This window comes from Xyrauchen texanus, chromosome 2 (assembly GCF_025860055.1).
Source record: "Xyrauchen texanus isolate HMW12.3.18 chromosome 2, RBS_HiC_50CHRs, whole genome shotgun sequence".
Lineage (NCBI taxonomy): Eukaryota > Metazoa > Chordata > Actinopteri > Cypriniformes > Catostomidae > Xyrauchen > Xyrauchen texanus.
The window spans coordinates 38,203,380-38,228,086 of record NC_068277.1 but is presented as its reverse complement, the minus strand read 5'-3'; the positions used below and the strand labels follow the sequence as shown (position 1 = coordinate 38,228,086).

Below are 24,707 nucleotides of genomic sequence, written 5' to 3'. Positions count from 1 at the left end.
AAAAATGGCAAAAAAAGAAACTGATTGCTCTAGAAACTCGTCACTCAATCATTCTAGTGAAGACTGAAGTTTATACAATAATTGAAATTGATTTCATACAAAAGTGTACACTACAGTCTTCAAGGACAACTGGCACTAACAAGGACAGAGAAAGAGATGTTAAAGGCCCAGATGTACAACTAAACAAGAGGATAAGTACATCAGAGTCTCTAGTTTGAGAAATAGACGCCTCACATGTCCTCAGCTGACAACTTCATTAAATTCTACCCGCTCAACACCAGTTTCATGTACAACAGTAAAGAGAAGACTCAGGGGTGAAGGTCTTATGGGAAGAATTGTGAAGAAAAGTCACTTTTGAAACAGAAAAACAAAAAGAAAAGGTTGGAGTGGGCAAAGAAACACAGACATTGGACAACAGATAATTGTAAACGAGTGTTATGGATCTTAACCCCATTGAGCTTTTGTGGGATCAGCTAGACAGTAAGGTGCATGAGAAGTGCCCAACAAGACAGCCGCATCTATGGCAAGTGCTACAGGAATTGTGGGGTGAAAAGCCACCTGAGTATCTGGACAAACTGACATCTAGAATGGCAAGGATCTGCAAAGCTGTCATTACTTAATGTGTAGGATTTTTTGATGAGAACTCTTTGAAATAGTTTAAGTTTTCAAATTGTAATAGTAATTTTTCATGTGATTAATGTCCTGACTATACATTGTGATCAGTTGAATGCCACTGTAGTGAATAAAAGTACCAAGTTCTTTCCATAAGAGCAAAATCTGTACATTATTCAACATTTTTGGCTGCCAGAGTACGTGTGTATGTGTTGTCAGAAGTACCACATGCAATAATACTCCTAAATTAGCATTAAGACAATACTGAAATGCTAAAAATGCTAAATGCTAAAAATTCTTTCAGAACAAATAGCTCGGCAGCAGTGCATTTTCTTTACTCCATACCAACCTTCGTAAACTTTCAGCCACTTTCAGACTCACATTTAAGTCTCATTCCACTCTGGCTGACTAGTGCGTTGCAGGTTTGGTATGATATGGGACTGAAGTTGTGACATTGTGGGGAAGTGCAGTTGTTCTTTGTGTGGTCACTGAGGGTAATGTAGGGTGATGAATGTATGATAAATCATTGAACTGCACTCTTGGGATAAGTTGGATTAATAATAGGGATGCTCTGATCAGGATTTTTACACCCAATACTGATCACCGATCTTCTTGTCAATTGATTGGCTGATACCAGTCCGATACCGATCATTTCACCTTTTATCAGGATCTCTGTCGTTTCTGGCTACATGTAAGATTTCTGCACCCGGTCACTATTAATTAAATTTTTCTCTCCCAGTTATATAACTTTGCCCAGTTTTTGCTGACAAAAAAAGTTTAAAAGGCTTATTAAAAAAGCTTTTTTAATAAGCCTTTAAAACAATTATATACAATCAAAATATTCTCAATATTAATATAGATTGCCCTATTAAAAAATTAAGCTTAGTGTCAAACTGAAGACAAACTGATAACCCGTAGGTGCAATTAAACTTAATGTGACATTTTGGTTATTGATTCATTGTCATGATTTTATATAATTATTATTATTCCTTCCATATTGTATTTCTTTTTTTTAATATTTGCATTATAATTAATACATTATATTATGGTATCTTAATATTGTATAAAGAATTATAAAATTTATGAATTCCTTCCCTGCCTTTTCATTTATTTGGTGATTGTATTAATAGTTAATTTTTCACTTGTTGCTGCTTGAACTTTGATGAGAAGAATACACGTTCTCTCATGATGGTAAGAGATGAAAGGAAAGTAGATAATGAGCACATGCTTATGGACTCTTTGTGTGCTACTACTGTTAATGTTGTTTAATCGGGAGATATTGGAAAACACCATATCTTTTAACTTGTGTAATTACTGAGATGCCTAGGTCAGGTGGCGACTTGAAGTTGCAGCCATGAACGATAATAAGGACTGTTTCACAGCTCACAATGTTTTCCCTTTGCTTGTCGTGTGTGAAACGCCACATTAACAGTACAGTACACAAATCCATATTAATTTCATATTCGCCATACCTCTCCCACTGCATCATTCTTTAGTGTTGAATCAAGTTTGTTGTCTTACCATATTGGTGGCCGATGCCTAACAACTAATTTTACATTTCTCTGCCATTAACTTGTATTTACCTGTGTTTCTTTCTCTATTGTTTGTGTGCTGTGATATTATAGCCACTTCAACTGACATCAAGTGTCTTTTGGTTGTCCAAAAGCATTTTTTCTAAAGTTAAGTTTTTCGTCTGTAATTCTCCTTTGAATGGCTCTTGTGTGAGTATGAGAGAAATGTGTTTGTGCCTTCATGAATGTTTTGGATTCTGTATTTGTCCTTGAAACTGGGTTATTCTGGATAGTTGTTTTCCAGAGACATGTTAATCCACTCAGCTTTTTCTCATCCCTCTTTCCCATTCCTGCTCATCTTGTCTCTCATGAGAGGCGGATGTAGCTCACCCCTCTACTGCCTCAGACATGTTTCCAAAGCTGTTCTGCAAAGGTCATGCCCAGGAAATCCCGGTCACTAATTTCTACTTTGTGCTGTAGTTTTATACAGAGATAGTGGCTTTGCTAAGAGTGTAATCAAAGTGAGCAATTTAGGACCAAACTGGTCCTGGCTCATTGGCTGGGCCAGTGGAACAGATCCAGTGTAAATATGTCTTTAAAGGGCTGATTTATTTTCAGCTGTACAGAATGCTCTCGGTCCACAGCAACTGGAGTCCTTAGTGCTCCGTTTATTACTCAGCATTAGCAACAAGCCTGATGTCTTCTAAAGGACCACTCCTACACCCATGTGTCTCTAGAAATAGATGATTAAAATGCACTTTTGGCTTACACGCTGATGGTCAAGACTTCCCTCGGAGCGTAACCGGAATAGCCATCACTTTACCCCGGCAAATTCATTACTCATGTCCAATTGGGAGTTCTGTCTGCTAAAGCCATGAGCCACTTATCCATCTTCAGCAATGTGGGCAGACTCTTCACGTTACACAACCTGCCCCTCTGACCCTTAGCTTTAATTGCTGTTTATGTCATAAGGGAGGAGCATTAATTTCAGTTAGTCTTCATTACAGTGGGCTACAGGTTAGATTATATTTGGGTATTAATCTTGAATGTAAATAAACATGTTTAACCATTTATTTCTGGACAGTGATGGAAGAACTTCTTATTTGATGAGCCAGAAATTGCTCTTAATGAGTGCAATCTCTAATGAAATTATTTTGGGTGAACAAAGGAAAACATCATGTAAATTCATTGGTCAAAACTTGTGGGATCCCTATTGAAGGTACACCCGTACACACTCATAGACTGGCATACAGGTACAAACACATTCAGAACAACAAATGACTCCGTTGACAAATGTATTGTTTCTGTATCAAGAACCAATTTGCCTCTTACTCCCTCCCTGCTGCTGTTGGCCTGCGATGAATACAGCAAGTGTGTGAGTGGTGATGGATGGATGTGTTTAATAGAATTGTGAAATACAGGTCCTGCAGGGCAGCAGCCAAATCACAGCACTACATTACTGTCCTGTTTAATTAACACACTCCTGCTTAAATCTCCTCTCCTCTTCTATTCTCTTCTCTTCTCTCCTCACAAACACTCTTGACCTTCCTCTGTGAACACATGCACACAGACATGCAAACACACTGGATGAGTAAAACAAATCCATCTTTGTAAATGTGCATAATAACTTGCAATCACCTGCCAAAACTCACCTGCTCTTGTTTAGCTTCTGCCCTTACAATTTATCCCAGAGTCACATGCACACACACACACACACACACACACACACACACACACACACACACACACACACACACACACTCTCTCCAGCGAAATGATGAACACTTTAATCACACGCTGATTTTTAAATCACAAAAGGGCTTATTACACCTCCCACGCACACACGCACTGGCGCTTTATTCAGAGACCTCTGCACTTTGACAGACGTTGATCCATAATACCAGAGCAGCACATTATGGTTCTGTTATTTTTTTTTCTAACGATTTTATTAAGTTACTTTTAACTAAACCATTGTTTTGACTTAACTGCCTCAGCTCACACACACTGGTGTTGTAATAGGGCTGGGTGAACATTATTGTGTCTATGTTCTGAATGTTACTACCATTCTGTTTGTTGAGAAATGGCTTCATTGGGATGCAAATTGCCATGGAAACAGTAAAGGATTATGCTATGTGCATAACAGAAAATCTAAATTAATTTAGCAGTTGACGTTGTTTCCAGAGCTGAAACATCATGGTTCTCTCTCTGTCTCCTGCTGAGCAGACTGGTAGTGCTATATGTGTTTATTATATGTGAGTGGTTTATGTGGCCTGCTGAAATGGGAAGGGAAAAAACAGACATCCCCCCTCTCCTGCATCTCTGTCTTCTATCTGACTTTGTTGATGATGATCTCATAACACTTTGTGATACATATGGCATTCCACCTTCTGTTTTATATTTACATAAATATATATTTAAGTTAGTGCTTTTAGTCGATTAAAATGTTTTTTTTGTCAGTGTCAGCGTCAAGTGCCGCTTTTAACTCCACAAGAAAAGCACTGAAGACAACGTTTTTGTGACAGTTAATTGCTGTGCTTCAGAGGTATTTCAATTGCACATAACAGGGGCTATAAAGTGCAAAGTTTGTGTCAATGTTATGACTCCGGGTGGTTTCAGAATTTCAGAATGAACTCTTTCAAAGCATGAGTTGGAATTTTAATTGAATTGGCCACGCCCCTAAGGAAGATGGATTTACTGAACTGCAATTAAAAAAAATATTCAGCACAGACACACTACACAATTTCATTAGTCCAAGACACATTTTGTGACATAATTATGCAATTAATTTGAACCGAGTATGCCTATTTATTCCCTAAAAGGAAGATTTTTTAGCTTATAGACCTAACATTTCTCTTTAAAAATAATTAAATAAATAAAATTAACATGGCCATCAAAATTCTTCCACCAAATTCATAAAAATAGAGAAATAAATTAAATACAAATTTCTATAGGTGGCATTTTAAACATTACTAAATTGAATTATATTTATCCTTATTAATACTGTAACAAGTCATGTTTGTTGAACTTAAAAAGCAATGCAAAATTAATATAAGTTGAATGCATCTACTTCTTTTCAAGTAAATTAACTGAACTTGAAATGACAACATGCCATGATTTTACATATTAGCTGTACATATTACAATTTGATTTTACATGTTTAATAAATACAGATTTAAATTAAGCAACTTTCAGAAGATTTCTTAAACTCTGTCAACTTACAGTAGTCTGATGAAAATTGCTTCCTTTATTTACATGGTTCTAAACTGTTCAATATTCTGAGCATCTATATATATATATATATATATATATATATATATATATATATATATATATATATATATATATATATATATATACACACAAACATATATTTAATGGAAATTAATGCAGGACCTTAATGGTGTCTTGAAGCAAACTATAAAGCAATATGAATTTTTTGAATTTCATTATATTTTATTTCTACTTCCTTGATTCAAATTCGAATTGCAATTCTACATCCTTTTTGCTACCTCAATTCAAATTCAGTCCAAATTCAGGAGTTGAACTGGCATTCTTCATTCAATTCTGAATGGTGCACAACATTTTTGTAACAATAATTTACATCACTTTATTGATATTGTTATTCACTTTTTTCTGTATTCACATCATGTCCTGTAGTTCCATAATGAATAAGCAGGTTGTCTAAATAAGCGCAAACTCTGGGACGCCATTTCTTAGTGCAGTCAGAGCAGCTTCTGTGAGGCACAAGAGAGATTGAAACTGAACCTGTATGATTAATTATTTCTCTCACAGACATGCTGAGTCTCCTTCACTGCAATTATGATATTGTGATGTACAGCAATATATTGATTCTTAAAATATGTATCATGAGGTGGTTTGCGATACCCAGCTCTACTAATAATACATTATACAACTTTGAATGTTAATTATATATTGTTATTATTAGTATATTTTTACATTAAAGTCCCCATTGCTTAGTACGAGGCTGAAGCCGTTATGCAAGTCAATGGAGATAAATGAGAAACAATCGAGGAAAGATCACAATATATCAATGTTTTAAATAAAAATACATTTGCATAAAGAATTAAGAACACTTACTCATGCTTCCAAAAAACCTCTCTTTGCATTCATCTCCCGCAGTGGCGTCATCGCTATGCCATATACACTTTAAAGACATTACACTCCATGGCGAGAGCTTCAGAGGGCTGTAAACGATCGTTCACAACTCACTTTTAAAGTAATTTTTATTGCCAATTCTGTTTGCAACAACTCTGATTGTGCTTTCTTCGAAGTGCCCTGCAAAGGTATCGTCAGTGCAGGTGAGAACACTGCCATATACGCTCATCAGATTTAGGGGCAGGGTGCGTTCTTGCTCTAAAAAGCATTTGATTGAACTAGGGTTGCTCTGATAGCACAATACAATACCAGCCCTGGTACCTTGGTATCGATACTTATGCAAATCACACAGAAAATTACAAATTCTGCATTTTCTGTTTTATTTTTCTGGATTCTATGTTTTAGTTATGTTATCATCTAAACAGTATTTAATCAAATGAATATATAAAGTTTTATATCAAATAAAAATATAATTAATTGTCAACAAAAATTTATTTTATTTTGTTTTATTTTTGTTCAAAGAAAATGCTGCACAACAGAGCTTTCCCAGTATTTACACTTCATAGCCTGCTGATATTCTGTTAATTTGTTTTTGTGATACTGTTTGCATTATAATTCTTATTAACTATAGAAACTTACTGTAATATGGTACCGGAATTTGCAACAAGATGATATCGTACCATTTAAAATTTTTGGTATTGCGTTATTTTGTTAGGACCGGTATACTGTGCAACCCCAGACTGGACAAAGTTGCTTAACCTCTATGTGATATCAGGATTTTGCCTGGGTCTAGAGAGAGACTGCAGATTTTAAAGGCTTATATCTTCTGAAAAACAATGTTGGTCAACGTTTAGAAGTGAACAAGCTCAAAATGAGGCGGAGGTGGTACCATACTGATCAAAGAAGTGATGTTAAATACACGTAAACGTTGGCTTTGCATTAATACACTCCTAATGACCTGGCAACTAAATAATAGTGTTAATTTTGTCATCTGTTTTTTTATTTAGTCTTAGTCCTTTTTATAGCATCCTTGATTATTGTTCATTGCTATCTAATGTTAACTATTGTGTTAGCTTATTATAAAGTTTAACTATTAGTTATTTATCACTCCAATCTAAAAGATGTGACGCGTTTGATAATTTTGACTCTTGTGTCTTATTTCTGTTTCAGCGTCTGTAAACGTGTTGGTGCCCAACTGTAAGATCTACAATGACGCGAGCTGTGACATCTCAGCAGACGGACAACTGCTGGCTGTGTTCATTCCAAGCAGTCAAAGGGGTTTCCCTGATGAGGGGATGTTGGCTGTGTACTCTCTTGCTCCACACAACCTGGGAGAGATGCTCTACACCACGAGATTTGGTGAGTGACCCTAAGGCAGGAACTACATGTGTGTAAATGTTGCTTTGCAATCATTACTTGCCTCCCCATTTCAGCTTGGGTTTCAAAAATTGACTGAACCATTAGAGCTAAAATAATTTTTAGCTTGAACTTAATTAAATAGAAACCAAGGGAACATGGCTGTTCGCATTGTGCTCTCTCACTGTCCTCTAATTGGCTGAACAGACAGCAGTGATGGAACTCTTTTAAAGGCGGCTTTAATTAGGTAGTGCCCATTTAAAACCCATATTAAAGTGATTTGAAATGCTGTTCTCACTCTCTGGGCTGGTCTGTGTAGGTCTCATGGAACTATTATTCTTGCCATCCACTAACCAGAGATTATTGAGAGCAATCAACCAAGATCTTCAATTCTAAACATTTTTATTTGCTGCTGACATCACCAGCAGTTTCTCGCTCCCTCACTCCTATACAGGTCAAGCAAGGCTGATTTTTAAAGTTAAATGGCTACGAAATTAAATTTGGTTTTATGATGTGTGAGGGGAGCATTGGTCCTGACCAACTCCCGTCGAGAGGGAACAACACCCAGGGGCACTGCTGTCTTCAACATCTCCACCTGCCTCCACCACCTCAACGCCCGTAAGCAACAGTGAGAAATTACAATCAGTCGATGTCTGGTGGGATCTAGTTGCAAACTGTTGTTCCTCCAGTACTCTATCTGTTCTATTGAAAAATGATCGACCGCCGGCCTGAGTGTCTCAGGCTTTATGTGTGTGACTTTTAGTGGTCGCGGGGGGGCGCTGACGGGGTCCTCCTGGCAAATGTCGATGAGGTGGCCAAAAAACTTTAGCATTCTCAGTAGCCTGAGGACTTTGAGGGGGCTGTGACTGAGGTGTAGCGTGCTTGCGGAAATATTTCTCCGGTGTGGCATAGCGATGTCGGGTCTGAACTGCTGGCATCGTAAAGGTATTGTTGCACTGTACCTGCGTCAGTTGACGAGTGGCCTCAGACAGCTTTACCCTCTTTTCCAACAGTTCTGGAACATTAGGACCAAAAAGATGCCTGGGAACGAATGGAAGAACTCTCAAGGTTTTCTTGCAGTCCTCAGGTAGCAGTGCTTGGGCAAGCCACAGTTGGCAGCGGGCTGCCAGAAGCGTGGCTGCAAGACTACCCAGCTTGCGGGTTACATGGCCCATTGCCAAAAGAGCTGTTTGCAGAAACCGTGAAATTGAGGGATCAACATTTGCTGGTTCTAGTGTAAGTAGTAACTAACAGATTGTGTTTTCTGCACGAGTTATGTAAGCAACAGACTCGTATGCCTTTTTTAGTAATGAATCTGTGCGACCACATTGCGCACTGGGACATCGCACATTCCCTCGTAGAGCCTTGTCAGGATACACCACCAAAGCTGCAACAGGCTGCTCTGTTTCTGGAGCACGACTCACCCCGATGGAATCTGCTTCAGCCATACATGCTAACGTCCGAGCAATCTTTGAGTGCCGTTTAGGCAGACCAGAACCTGTGAGGGCATTTCAAAACTCTGCCACAAAATCTTTACATGGTGGCATGGCAAAAGAAGTCGCAGCTGTGGCCTGCCTGAAAAAGACATTGGTTTGGGCAGATTGGACAGGTGACTCATCAAGTCCTAGACGAGCAAGAGCCATTCGAAACACAGCCAAAGTATCATCAGAAGAGGGCTGGGCCTGTCCAGATGACTGAACTGTCCCCCCACTCGACCCCTCCATTGCTGGAAAACCAGCGAAAACATCCTGAGGTGATGGTTGCGCCGCAACATCCACAGCATTCTCATGATCATGAAAAAAAGAATCAGAAGCAATCGTAGAAAGCACATCCAAGTCAGAATGATGTGAAAAACGAGGGGAATCAAGCGACTCTTCCCCAGTTCCACGATTCAGAACATTCTCATTCTCCTGTGTCATCTTCACAGGTGTAGCAGATGTGACAGGCGTTTCAGCTCCTCCATCTCTGAAGAAAGTACAGAAACAGTCTTAGAGAGTGAATTTTCCTCCACACACGGATGTTCATCACTTCGCGATGTGGCCCTTCTCTTAGATGAGAGGGGAGCGCCGGCTGCCGCAGACGCCCTGCGCTTCTGAGTGCGAGAAGGGGCTACATCCAACTGCCCGAGTTTCACCGTCAAATTGGGGTCTAACTCAGCAAGACGGAGCTGCCGTTCCAACATAGGTAAAAGACTGCAGTGCAGTCACGGGTCCGTGAGAGCCTCTCTCAGATGTTAAACACCCAAACACGACGGGCAGATGTTATGACCGTCGTCCTGGAGGAGATTATTAGGGCACAGCTTACAAGTCAGTGGGAAACCAGTGGAAATCGAGCTGTGAGCCATAGATACTCGCTAATAACACCTTCGGATTGAACTGTAAGGTTTAATTCAAGCAGAATGATCATAACGAAGCAGAATACAGGAAAATAATAATTATATAATTCCTGCGGGTGAACAGACAGGTAATGTCAAGAAATATCTCACGAAAAAGATAAATAAATATCTAAAATGGCCGATGGATTGAACCAAGGGGCGCAGAGTATCACATAAGTACGAGGAAAAAAGTTCAGAACAACTGAATGAATGATGAAAATGTCAGCGGCAGACCGTTAACATTTAGCGCGGAAAACACCTGCCACTGGATAGCACCGAGAGGCACAGAGTTTTACCGACAAAAAGGAATGAATACTCACCAAAATGCGGCTAAAAACACTTCAAATCGGTTGAAGTGGCTTAGATGCACACTGACACAGCTTGTGAGGATGATATCTCGCTGCTCTTGTAAGCTGCACTTGACAGCGCAATATATCACTTAGGTAAACAACCTATCTGAAGCGAAAGAGGCAGAGTGCTGAGCGGCTGTGGTTTATAACCCCCAGGGCTCAGCATACGTCACTATGTGACTTTGTTGGTATATTCTCTCGACCTATCTGGCTGGCGCTGCGATAATCCAGTAGTGTTTATACTGCCTCTGGCGGTCAGTAGGATTGAAACCGAACAATATTAGCTGTAATTATAGCTTATGCAAGTTTAGGTGTGAACAGCTGAGAAGATCATTGGGGTCTCTGTTCCCTCCATCAAAGACATTTACAAAAAACACTGTATCCGCAAAGCAACCAGCATTGTGGATGACCCCACACACCCCTCACACAAAATCTTTACCCTCCTGGCAAGAGGTACCGAAGCATTCGGGCCCTCACGGCCAGACTGTGTAACAGCTTCTTCCCCCAAGCCATCAGACTCCTCAATACTCAGAGACTGGTTTGACACACACAAACACGTGTCCTGAGTTGCACTTTAATAACTGTCACTTTATAACTGTCTGCTACCTCAATAACTGCTATGTGCATAGAACACTGTCTCATAGTATGTTATGTTTACGTTTTTAGAAACTGTCATCTTTTTGCACTACTGAGTACTGGTCGGCGCTGCACTGTGTCTATTGTCCTGTTCATTGTCAGTAATTTGTTGTACTGTCCCGTACTTTGCACATGTTTGCATGTGCACTTTATATAGGTATATATAGGTAGTTTATATAGGTATTTTATTTCGTTGTGTTGTCTCATGTGGTCCTGTGTTGGTCCTTTTGTTGTTTTTATGTAGCACCATGGTCCTGGAGGAACGTTGTCTCGTTTTGCTGTGTACTGTACTAACTGTATATGGTTGAAACGACAATAAAAACCACTTGACTTGACTTGAATTTAGCTAATTTCGTGCCTTAACAGATTGGTTGGTCTGAAAGCTTCAGTTGTAACATTTGTAGCAATTAAAAACTGACAAAATGAACATTAGATTAAAGAGGATACAAAACATATTATCTGGATTTTTATAACTTTATTTAAATGTAAGTGTTTCCCGTTTAGTCGTTTTTTATATGTAAACTCACTGAGAATGCTATTAGTAACATTTTATGGTCCTAATAAAGTGCCTGATGTGGTCTGCTGTTCCGCCTCAAGGTTCGACGTGTTGTGTATTCTTGGATGCTATTCTGCTCACTACAGAATAGTTATCTGAGTTACCGTAGCCTTTATGACCGCTCATCAACAAGGTGTTTCCATCCACAGAACTGTTGCTCACTAGATGTTTTTTGGTTGTGGCACCATTCTGAGTAATATAAATGCAATATTATACCCCAGCCTTATCAAGTTATCATTTAACATAATTGTGGTATTTTTTGTAGATTGTAAATTTATAGATTGGCTTAGGCAGTAGCTTTGAGAGCAATGTTTCAGTTTAGCTCTTGTCTGAAAGTATTAGATAGCCATGCCTCATGCCTGTCTCTGTTTGCCATGTTGCAGCTGGAACTAACTCCTGTGTGTGGTAATTGTGTGTTTGTCACAGGTCCAAATGCCATCTCTGTCAGCTTCTCTCCGATGGGTCGTTATGTCATGGTAGGTCTGGCGTCTCGCCGTATCCTGCTGCACCAGATCAGTGATCACATGGTGGCACAGGTCTTCAGACTGCAGCAGCCCCACGGTGGAGAGACGTCCATGAGGGTGAGTCACTTGCATATGCAATCAAATTCCACTCTGTGACTAAAATATATCAGTTATTAGCCATTGGCTAGTAAATATTCAGATTTCACTAACCAATGATTGAGTTGTGTAATAGTGAAGATGTAGTCAAGCACAGAAATCCTTAACTGCATGGTGTCCCTTGAGCGTGACATGGGTGAGCTGCAGTGGATCGCTGAAATGTCGTGGATCACGGTGCCACCATCGCTTTAGCTGAAACATGATATGCCATAGTTACATTGCATTTAACGACGTTGACTCTTTAACAACATTCTCCGTTTTACAGTATGACTACAGACCAGTGTAACACGCTGGTTTGACATCTGTTGGAAGGTAAAAAAAAGTGTTGCAAATCTTGAGAGCTTTTAGATTTGAATTTGAGAACTTGTACAATAATTATTTGTGCACATTTTGTCAATACACATTAAGCGAGTAAAGTTTGCTTTGATTAATTCTGTTTAGATGAGATCCACCCACTCCATTTTCATTTCATAATGTCTCTTTTAATATCCTTTTTGTTATTTATCAGTTAGTTGTTGGTCAAAATGTTAAAAGAAACTTAAATTCTAATCACACATTGCACGGATGAGGTAAAAACAACCGTGCATCTTCTCTCTCAATAATGTGCACCCAACCGTAAACACTTGTCCACGCAGCTGCCAGACCGCTACTCTTAAAGAGACAGTACAATTTTAGTGCTTGTTATTCATATCAATGTAAACGCAGTGCAAATAATTGGAAATCGTACCAATTATGCATATAAACATATAATAAAATCTAGTAAGTGTAATAAATATGTAAATATATAAATAAAAATTATCAGGGAGACGTTAAAGTGTCCCTCTATGTAAGGGTAATTGCTATAAAAAAGTATTTGTGTGTGTATCAGTTAATATCTTAAACGCTATACCATATAGTTTTAAGAATTATACAGATGAGATTTATTTATTTAAATCTCATAAATAAATAAATATTTTTCTCCAAAACATGTTGGCCACAATTATTGGCACCCCTAGAAATTATTATGAGTAAAATATTTCTGAAGTATATTCCCATTCATATTTTAAATGTTTTTGTGCACCTGGGGGACTAGGAACATGAAATTGTTCAGCCATGACTTCCTGTTTCACAGGGATATAAATAAGATGTAGCCAAATTCTATTTGATTGAGTCATCCATCACAATGGGTAAGACCAAAGAATAAAGTTATGATGTGCAGCAAAAGGTTGTTGAGCTTCACAAAATGGGAAGTGGCTATAAGAAAATAGCTAAAGCATTGAAAATGCCCATTTCCACCATCAGGGCAATAATTATCAAGTTCCAATCAACTGGAGATCTTAAGAATCAGCCTGGAAGAGGGTGAGTGTATATATTGTCTCCATGCACAGTGAGTAAGATGGTTCAAAAATTCTTCAAGGAGGAGAATTGGAGAATTGCAGGAATTAGTTGGGTCTTGGGGTCAGAAAGTTTCCAAAACGACAATCAAACATCACATACTTCACAACAAGTTGTTTGGGAGGGTTTCAAGAAAAAAGCCTCTGCTCTCATCCAACAACAAACTCAAGCGTCACACACAGAGAGGTAGCCATATGGAAAGTACCTCGTGCCCACGGTTAAATCTGGTGGTGGATCTTTAATATCGTGAGGCTGTTTTTATGCCAGAGGTCCTGGACATCTTGTTTGGATACATGGCATCACGGACTCTATCAAATACCAAGAAATAAAAAATCTAAACCTGGCTGCCTCTGCCAGAAAGCTTAAAATGGGCTGTGGTTGGATATTCCAGCGGGACAGTGATCCAAAACACATCAAAATCAACACAAAAATAGTTCACTGACATCAAAATCAAGGTTCTGCCATGGACATCCCAGTTCCCTGACCTGAACTCCATAGAAAACCTGTAGGGTGAACTTAATAGGAGAGTCCACCAGCATTGACCTCTGAATTTGAAGGATCTGTAGAGATTCTGTATGGAGGAATGGTCTCGGATCATCAGATCAGATCAGATTGCCATGTGTTCCTCCAAACTCATTGGGCATTATAGGAGAAGACTCAGATCTGTTATCTTAGCAAAGGGAGGTTGTGCAATGTATTGAATACAATGGTACCAATAATTGTGACACACATATATTTGAGAAAAATTATTAGTTTTTTGATAAAACAATTGTTTATCTATTTGAGGATCGATTTTTTTTTTTTTAATATATAATTTGAATGAAAGACCAAAAGGTTAAACAATAAGGATATATATTTTCACAGACTTCTTTTCTCATATATGCCAAAGGTGACAATATTTTTGGCCACAGCTGTATTTCCCATAAAGGGACAATAAAGTTGAACCTAACCTAAATATTAAAAGGGCAATAAAATATTTTAACCTCAACAAACACTGTAAATATTGAAGACTTTAACAAATAGGCTCTTGCAGCATCTATTCAGGGGTTTGGTGAAAACCTGTGCAAAGCCCTGCCCCATAAACCTAATGTTTTGTTTTAACATAGTACTTTTACTGATATAGTAGCACTTAAATGTTATTTGTGCAATTCTATCTTTATTATAAGTCGCAAAATCTTGTATAGTTTTAAAAATGCACTTTCGTGACATCATATAAATTGAGATTTACTAGACATTAGTGATTATTTTTTCCAACGTGTCTGAAGAGGGTTGAAATGCATTACTTTGCCTTATGAGAAAAGAAACACCTCCTTAAAATGAAACACACTATGCCACTGAAAACCAATAATTATCATACATCTAATTAATCATTGGTCAGAACTGTGGCTTAGTAGGTATTGCCTCGTAACAGAGAACCATTGTGCTCACATAAATCCAGGTTTGAATCTGGCCTACATTATGCCCATTCCGCCTCTCTTTCTTTCTACTTTCCTGTCAGTTATTCACTGTAATAAAACATACCTTATAATACATTTAAAAAGGCAAAAGCATTTACCTTTTGAGAAAAAAAAATATTGAAACTTAACAACAACAAAAAACTAATTTTCTAAATAAACATAATTGCATCATAGAAATATACATTTTCTTTTTTAATTTAAAATATACTTTCAGAAGCACTTTCAAACTTAAAACTCCAGACAGGCCACACAAACAGTTTATTTCACTTTAGCAATTGCTTTCATAAAGTTTGATTATTTTGAAATTTGGTTATTACTGGTGGTCTGTCCTATGTAGATCAGCTCGCTGTGCTCTCTACAGCAGAGGGGGGAGCCTGGAGTTTAGAAAAGCCTTTGAGTAGGAGCCTGACCTAGATACTCTCTCTTAGAAATAGATTGAGAGAGAGAGAGAGAGAGAGAGAGAGAAGTGGGAAAAACATTGTATTTGTGTGGAGCGAAGGGCATAAATGGAAATATTTGTTTTCGTAAGCTGTGTGTTCATGGTAGGGATCTGAACATGGATTAATTTGAGAGCAGTGGAGCAGAAGAGCTTCGTTTTTGTCCTTGTCTCTCAACATACCACAACACCAAATCTCTCTCCGAGGATGCTGAAAGGCCGTGCAGTGAGCCAGAGTCCATTTTCATGGGCTTTTGCTGTGAATTCATCAATGCTTTCCCCTAAAATCTCTGTGTTTCATGCTGAGCCTAGTAAATGATGTAAATATACTGTTTCCTCTTAATTAGGCCGCTCACCTCGGTGGGTTCTTATAATGTATTTGTGTTAATCAGAAGCCGTGATGGTCTTGAAGGGAGTTAGAACAATTGTTAGTGTTTGGAACTATAGAGTGTTTTCGAAAATCTTCATTTTCGATGAAACGGTTCCAGTGTGTATTAGTGGCGTAAACGCAAAAGCAAATTGAAAACGTATTAGTGTGGATGTGTTGCATATTTTCCTCTTCTCGTCTCATTAAAAACCATTGTAGAAGGTACACACACACTACTTACTAGAACCATTTGAATTAAGATAACCTTAAATATGATCTCAGGTTTGACATGTGCTAGAAAAATAAAGATGATCTAATAAATATTTATGTAGAACACATTTATGTAGAAATGAATAGAAAAAAATGTCTGCATCACTTGCTATGACTTACATTTAAAGGGATAGTTCACCCAATAATGACAATTTGCTCACCTTTATGTTGTTACAAACCCATTTAACTTTCTTTCTTCCTTGGAATGTTTAGCTGAATGTTACCCTCAGTCACCATTCACTTTCACCTTTCACTCATGATGACTGAGGCTAATATTTTGCCTATGTAGGATATTTGGTATGCAACATTTAGAAGGGAATTTAGGGTCTCGAAATATGTGAGCTATGAACTAAATTAAACTGTCCTTATTATACATTATTAGGTAATGAAATGTATAATGGAATTAGTCTCGTTCGACAACCATTATAAATTAGATAAATGACAAATAACTAGATTATTTGTCTGAATAATAATAATAACGTAATACAACGTATCCGCTCACAATTTCTACTGTAAGGTATAAGCTTTAATAAGGGAGTTATGATTAATTTACTTATTGGAGTGATATTATTCTCATGGCTTATTGAAAATAATATCACACGTATTTAGGTACAGTTTTGAAGCAAAATCTTTTATTACAGAATTTGCATGCCCCGCCCCGGACATACGGGTATAAAGGGAAGCGGGGCAGCGAATGCCAGTTAGGATATTGCACTGAGGAGTCGAAAATGAAGCATTAGTGGAAGCCATTTACAGTGCTAGGTCTAGTGCTATGGCAGGAGGGACACAACGTCTCGTTCCCTACCTCGGGGAACAGAGTTTACGACAGTAACCATAACGTTCCCCTTCTGTCACTCACTCGATGTTGTGTCGAATGAAGTGACACAAGGGGTCCATAAAAAAGCACCACGCACTGACCGTGTTACGTGACTGTCGAAACAGGTGCACAGCAGGCTATTGCTTGCTAGAGGTGCCTGTGCCGGCTGCACGTAGCCCTCCCCAACGCCCCCAACTTTTTTATTTTTATTGCATACAAACCTTAGGTTTCCCGCACCCCAGAGGGGGAAAAAGGTGCTACATGCCTAGTATGGGAGCCGAGGAAGCCCAGCAGCCGAGGCCTTCTCTCTCACTTTGTCTCTCACATAGGACGTAAAGCGGCTGGGGCCTATCTTAAGTCGGGGAAGGCGGTCTTTCCCCGGGGTGAGCAGGAGGTAGCATGTCGGGAGCAGGAGGATGTCCCAAGGTTAGGGTGCTGAGAGAAGACTCGAAGCCCTTACACTGCTCTGTCAATCAACCCAGAGCTTGACATGTGGCCTTGTCAGGAGATGATCTACGTTATTCACTTCACCTGTGAGTGGTCATAATGTTTTTGCAACACTGGACAAATTGAACAAAAAAAATTTCTAGTAGTGTTTGATTAAGCACTTGTAAATTAAGCAAATTTCTACAAACACTTTCACTTCTACTAGGCTACTATCTGCTAATGGAATGTAAAACAATGTGAATGTTATACACTCGGGCAGTCTTCATGGGGAATCATGGGACAATTCAAAATCCAGGACAAAGGTAGATAGGTGGATTCAAAATGCATATTACCACCACATACATTTGCCATAGCATTGCCCCCACAGTATGCCTGATTTGAGTTTTAACCATAGCAACGACACTTTTGGCACTGTGGTTAGAGTTTTCGTTATGTGTTTTTTCTGCTTTTCTGTGCTTTTCTGTTTGTTTTTAGAGACATTTCTTCTCACATTATTTTTATTTATTAGTTTATATCATTTTATATTCTATCATTTTAATTTGTTCTGTTTTTCCCTCATGCCTTTCTTTATTAGAAGTGATCTTTTTGTTTATTTAAAATGATATTTTCTCATATGGTTGATAATGAATGAGTTTAATACATCAGCATCGTTAATGTGTCTTCTTATTACCAGGATAAATTATACACCGGAGAGTAAGCGAGAAAGAAAATGAACAAAGGCTAGCCCAAGGCACTGTCTCTAGCTTAGCTGTAAACAACCATTTCATATAAAGTTTTTAATGTAAGACAAATTTTAATGCTCAAGCTGTTTCATAGTGCTCTTTCCATGCTACTTTTCAGCCAATGTTCTCTAATTGTCCAAGTTGTCTTTGTTTTTTGGTCAATTTGTAGTTAATGTCTGTTTTATGAGCTGTGGAATATTATGGAACTGAAAGGATGTAGATGAATGAGTTGCCTAAAAATAAGATTTGAAAAACTGTCTGTTGTTGAAAATGAATACAATTGTACAGTAGCTAAATGGAAAATAACTCATATTGTGAATAGTATATGATAGTTTAAGTGTTTCTTTTTACGCAGTCTATGCAGCTTTCTTTAGAGCACAATACACACTTTAAGAAGAGCATGAGACATTTACAACATCCTCTTTGCTGAGCCCTAAACATCCCTACAATCTGTTAGTTCCAGATGCACTCACAGAGAGCTCATAAGCATTCAGGTAGTGGTGCACAGAGATACACACACACACACACACATGCAACATTTAAACACCACTTTTATCCTAGTCCTGAAATTCCACTGACTAGCATAAAGAGAGGAAAAGAGTTTGTCTGTTGTTCACTCATCTGCAGATGAATGAGACTGCTTTCTCTCTCTCCCTGGCAGATATGAGCTTGTCCTATTTTCTTCTATTTTTTTTTTTTTTCTAGAGCTAGTGGAGTGTAAGTAGTATGCCAGGGCTGACAGACAGGGATGGGGGAAATGGATTGAAAAGAAAGAAAAAGAGTACTTTGGAATAAGGCATTTGACTTTACAGTTTAGTCGCATCTCTGTCATGCTAGCAGTACTGTCATGTGACCCAGACTGCTTTCTACATGAGAGGATGATGGGAGCTGCTGGTGACTGACACAATGAATGAAACCACAGAGTGGGATGTTGGACAGTGTAAACATGGTTTTGGTGTATTATTGTATTTTTTTCAGAGGGTGTTTGATGTGGTGTATCCAATAGCCCCCGACCAGCGGAGGCACGTCAGTATCAATTCTGCTCGTTGGCTGCCAGAACCAGGGCTTGGACTTGCTTATGGAACCAACAAAGGAGATTTGGTTATCTGCAGACCTGTGTGAGTCACCTAAAATCATTACTCTCTCATCCCTCTATCTGTTTTTCACAGGCTGCAGAAATCACTTTCTTTAATATTTGTGCACACATATTGTTTATATTTAAGCAATATCACAAGAGCAAGAGTGCGATATGGCCCTACATCAGCACTGCTGAGTGCCGTAGGTAATTACAACAGTGCTGATCTACGGCCATATAGCACGATTGCGAGTGTGATATTGCTTATATACAACAGTTCAATGAACAAGTACATTTTTGATCATTTTAGAAGTGTAGTGTAATAATTGTAGTAAGCGATCACAAAGAGCGGTTGTATGTAAACGGCTGACGCGGATTCACTTTACGCCACCTAACTGGCTCATATTACACACAAAAATTATATTTTGCCACCACCTACTGGCTAACATATGTAATGTAAAAAAAAAAAAGACAAACCATAGCTCTTAACAGATCTGCACTGCTCTTACACTTTAGTATTGCACGAACGGTACACACACACACACATTGAAGCGTCTGAGTGCTGATGGTGTGAGTCCATCAGTGCTTATGGAATGTCTCTTGTCCAATCAGATTCGAGGACTGGAACTATCTGTTGTATATTAAAAAAATAAAGTGCTTTTAGAAAGATTGTTTAAGAAACCTAGCTGGATTGGAAAATAATGGGCACTTAAAAATCTATATATGGATCAACAAAAGAAATTAGAAGAATGTTAACTATGATAAAATAAGTTGCAAGTATGGTGTGTGAGCCATAAATTGTGATGTTCTAAAATTGTCTTCTTTTGAACCCAGTCAGATTTCCTTTTTTCCTGCTGCTATGCCCATCTGCTTTTGTTTTCTGGTTAAGATGGAACTTTTTTGTGCTTATGTAAATTAATGTCATTTTCTTCATCCCAAATACATTCTTGGGTTTTGTCAGTTCTTAAGCAAAAAATACGTTTTTCTACAAGTGTTGGATGTTAGTTAAAGTATGAGAGACACTAATTCATTCATTTCAAGGCTCGTCTCCCTCCACTGTATTTGGTTTTATAATTTGCAGCTTGGTTGGTGGAAGTTCTATTCTGCGGGTTTGTCATAATTATCATCAAGGTTACCGTGGATACAAAAAGCCTATGTTGCAGCACAAACACTGTCTCTCCAATGTAAACAACATGCTCTCACTTCATTAAACCAAACAGTTTGCTAATTAGAGAAAGCAGAAAAATGCACCAAAAACACAAACCCACAGACACAAACAAACACCCTTATTTGTATTTTATTTACCTCGTGGTGTCCACTCCCCAGAGAAAGATAAGGTGGTGTGGTTTGGAGAGATCCAAATTGGCCAATGGCTTCAGAGGTGACCGCAAATTGTCTCAGTCTAATGTAAACAATATTGCACAAATATATATATTCCGGTCAGAAAATGAGGTGATCATTTGCATGGAAGGAACATTCATATTTTTTGTTCCTTCTCCTAGTTTTCCTATTATGATTTCAAATTTTTTTTAGAATTATTTTCAATTTCAAATCCACCAATGAAAACATGTTCTTATTACATTTTGGAGTTGTGCAACTTTTTGATTTACTGCATTTTGCCAGGGCCTTTATACATTGCATTATGACAGATTGAAACTATGAAATGCTTTTTCCACTAATCATTACAAATATTACTGAAAATAAAAAAGTAACTGAATGCAAATGTATTCAACTCCCAAATGTAATCTGTTAACCCTCCTTTGGCACCTTTGAGTTAGCCTTGTGCCACACACAAAGCATTCCTTCCATTGAGGCCCAAAAGCTAATTATGGACCATCTGACTATTATCTTGTTTTGGAATTTTTCTCTCCCAACAAAGTCTTTCCTCATGTCTACCTTCAGATTAATGTAATAGGTATGCTTTTATGCCCAGGTTTTCCCATCTCTGCCCTGGAGGACTGGAACTCATTTAGAATTGTAATAGGCCCCTTGGTGGCACACCTTTTTAGAAGTCTCTTTGCTTAGACTTTTAGTTTAGCTTTTTAGCCTTCTCCAAATTTTCTCACTTCATTCATAAAGGACTGCTCTCATAGTCAAATTTTTTCATCTCCTTGGTATTTTTCAAGAACCTCACCTCTTGATCTCCTTGGAATGTCCCTTGTTCTTTGTGGTGTTTCCTTGGAAATGCAGATGTGAATATGCTCCCAGACCAGGGCTCTACGCTAACTTTTTTTTCTCAAGGAGTACATGTGCTCCTAAATGAAAAAATGTAGGAGTACACAAAAACATTTAGGAGCACAGTGAAAATGTAATACAGAGTTTATTAACAAACCATTTATTACATACATATTTATACTGCGTGTATGAGTGTGTGCGCATGTACTAAGGGACACACACATCTGTGGAACAGCACATACCTCCCAAACCAAACATTGAACCCATGCCTACTAGAATCAAAGGATATCAGTTGTCCAGCTGCTTTTGTATGTTGACCGTCTGGCATACTTAGAGGTCAGCCAGCGATCTCTCATTATGTCAGCAATTTGACCGATCATCTCCACACATTGTCGTATGTGGGATTAATGTAAACTCAGTTTTTGTTGTGGAGTCTGATAAGCGGCCCAAATTTGACGGAAGGTTCTTCTTTCACAATAAAGTATGTGCTGTTTATCTTTATTTTCAGCTGCTTCCACTTCTCCTCCTCAGACTGCAGCACTTGCCTCCTCAAGGCTGCTGACACCGAGCTTGATGGTTTCTCCTGTCTCATCCAGAGCACTGGATATGCCGCCATGAGATGTTATGATTCGCTATACTATCTCTTTTCAGATTAGCAATGGGCATTCCGGCTGTTTTCATAATTGGTGTTAAAACAATTCTAATAAAATTATTAAATGAAATTATACTCTACCTTAACCACAATGTATTTAAAAATGCATTGATTTGTTAAGAAAAATAATACTATTAAACATTTGCATTTAAAGTATAACTTATTGTATATAAACAAAGTGCATATAAATCTAACCATTCAAAACGAATACAGTCTTAACAGCATAATAGACAGGGCCACCGCTGGCCAAATTGATGCCCTACGCATGATATGAGCGTGAAGCAATCGTCTGTGTTCCGTAACTGCTTTCGGGTCCTTGAATAACGTATAGCGAGCGAGTAAGGGCAGCCGGTGGACTTTCTGGTGCCATCCTAGGGTAAGATGGTGCCCCCCTAGGGAGTTGATGTCCTACGCAAACTGTGTAGTATGCATGTAGGTAGCGGCAGTACTGATAATAGAATAATGCACCATGTCAAAGAAAAATAAATAATTTACAAAACTGCAGCATCCCACAAATCGAAATAAATGTACCGGTATAAAAGAAGGATGTTATTTCACGTGTGCTTTTAAAGTATAACTTTTCAGTGTATATAAACAAAATGCATATAAATGTAACAATTCAAATACAATCTGAACAACATAAGTTGGCTCCGCCCTCTCTCACACATCTTTGGTTCATTGGTTGGCACTGCGTGTCTGATTGACAGGAACAACAGGTGAGGCTTTTAGTCTGAGCGGACAGTCAGAACTAATGTGTGCGCTTGAGCATCGTTATTTTTAAATCTTTTGATTATTCGTATCTTAATTTGTTTGATATATTTGTATAAATAGATTCTGATATGCGAGCCGGCTCCCAACGTTCACCTACAAGAGCCGAATCGATCGCAAACGACCATCACTATTTCAGATGCGTGTTAACTGACACGAAGGACGAGTTGCCCTCCTGTTTCTGCCCTCTACAATATTTGCAGAACATGATGTTGTTTTCGAACTCTATCCATGGGAACATTTTGAGACAATTTGCACTGAATCTATATGTTCTCCCTCCACCGGCTACAGTGGACGTTGAAGTGACAGCTGTGGTCACGGTATCTTCGCTAACATTGTTTTCAGCATCCCTAACGTTAGCCGTCTCAGGTAAACCTTGTGAAGAGAATTCATTAGTTGAACCTTGCGAATCCCCCTCGCCAAATCCCTCTTTCTCCTCATCTCTTTTTCGCTTAAAATAAAATGCGATGTCACCTATACCGCTACTTTTTTTCCATCGTTCACCTTTCTCTCTGACTGGACCGCGTCATCCCAGAAAACTCTACTGTGGTTGGCACAAGCCGCTTGTGGAATGTGGGTCTTGTCATTTTTAAAAAATTATCTTAAAAAGGGGGGAGGGGTTACGTTTGTAATCTTTATTCGCACACTGTGCTCGTAAATAATTTTTCCAGTTCGCACATGTCTATTTTTAGGGGCAAATGCGAGTGAAATACTCGCACTGTAGAGCCCTGTCCCAGACCCAGATCTATTCATTCTGAAATCATGTGAAGTTAAGCTTACAGACAGGCATGCTTTATTGATCCCTGAGGAGAAATTGACAAGGGGACTCCGGATGAGAATAATTGTCCTCTCTTTGCCATTTTCTCCTGTAACCCTCTGGTTATCACAAAAGCAGAAAAATGATTTAATGTGTTGAAGAATCATTTCAAATAGCTTTTGAGAAGAGGATCTATGGTTAGATGTTACCTGCAAGAATCGACAAACACTTTACAGAAAACTTGAAGAAAAGGTCTGCATCGTAATTTGTATTCTTTTCTTCCTAAATAGTATGCAAGATAAGAATAGTGTGTCCCAAGTCATTGTACAGTTGCTTCAAAAAGTATTTCCAAGCAAAACATAAAAAGAAAATAATTTTGTTAGGTAGCAAATTATAAAAACAATAGTAATGTTGTTCAAAATAAAGACTGTTTGGACAGGTTGCCAAACATTGCGCATTGTGTATGCATTGTCAGTGTGACAAACTACACTTGTTTCTCTGTTAGGACAACTGTGTGAACTTAAATGTAATTGACTTCATGCATCCATTAAATCTGACCTTGTCAGGTTAGCTCTGATAAAAGTTGTAGCATTATTTGTTTGCAAATGCTTCTTGGTTTGAATGTTTTATGTAATGCAATGGCATTCATACATTCAATTTTTAATAGTGGCTTAAGTGTCCAAATACTTTTTGGGGCAACTGCATGTTAAAAACAGTATGTCAAGGGTGCCTGGATAATTTCCCAGTGAATTTTCGAAGGTGCATCAATTCTTGCTTTTTCAGCTAAAATCAGAGTTTGTGAAAGTGCAGAGATAAAAATGAATTTAGCTGGATGCTAACCCTTTCATCCAACAGCAAACAATGTATCTTTATTGATGTACAAGTTATAAGAAATATGAGCCTGTTTAACAACACCATTATATTGGACAAACTTATAATGTTCCCATATTTCAGGATGATAATACCTTATGCACCCTATTAAACAAATTCAGGAGTTATTTTTATGAACACCAGGATGAAGGATAACACCTGCCATTGCTTCCACAATATAAACATTCTTTACATGTTATATGAGGTTTTGGAACCAAGAGTGCAAATTATTTGTCCAGCTCAATCCCTCAAAATAATTGGAGCGTGTTCTTTTTGATATTTGTAACATTCCCCTATATATAGTTCAAGACAGGATGCATTCCACAAAGGTTTGCAGCGCTGTGAAGCTGTGGCCCTACTCTATTAGGGCCTTACTGGGTCCTTCATGT

General features: G+C 38.3%; 1 protein-coding gene across 3 annotated transcripts in view; it reads left to right on the top strand.

Annotated features, from left to right (window-relative positions):
• Positions 1-24,707, top strand: part of ambra1a (autophagy/beclin-1 regulator 1a) — a 92,818-nt gene that overhangs the window by 45,721 nt on the left and 22,390 nt on the right. For all 3 annotated transcript variants that reach the window (XM_052153782.1, XM_052153772.1, XM_052153790.1), the window contains exons 13-15: positions 7,410-7,598; positions 11,938-12,092; positions 19,000-19,139. In XM_052153782.1, the coding sequence (XP_052009742.1) occupies positions 7,410-7,598; positions 11,938-12,092; positions 19,000-19,139 (484 nt within the window). The remainder of the gene's footprint in view (positions 1-7,409; positions 7,599-11,937; positions 12,093-18,999; positions 19,140-24,707) is intronic.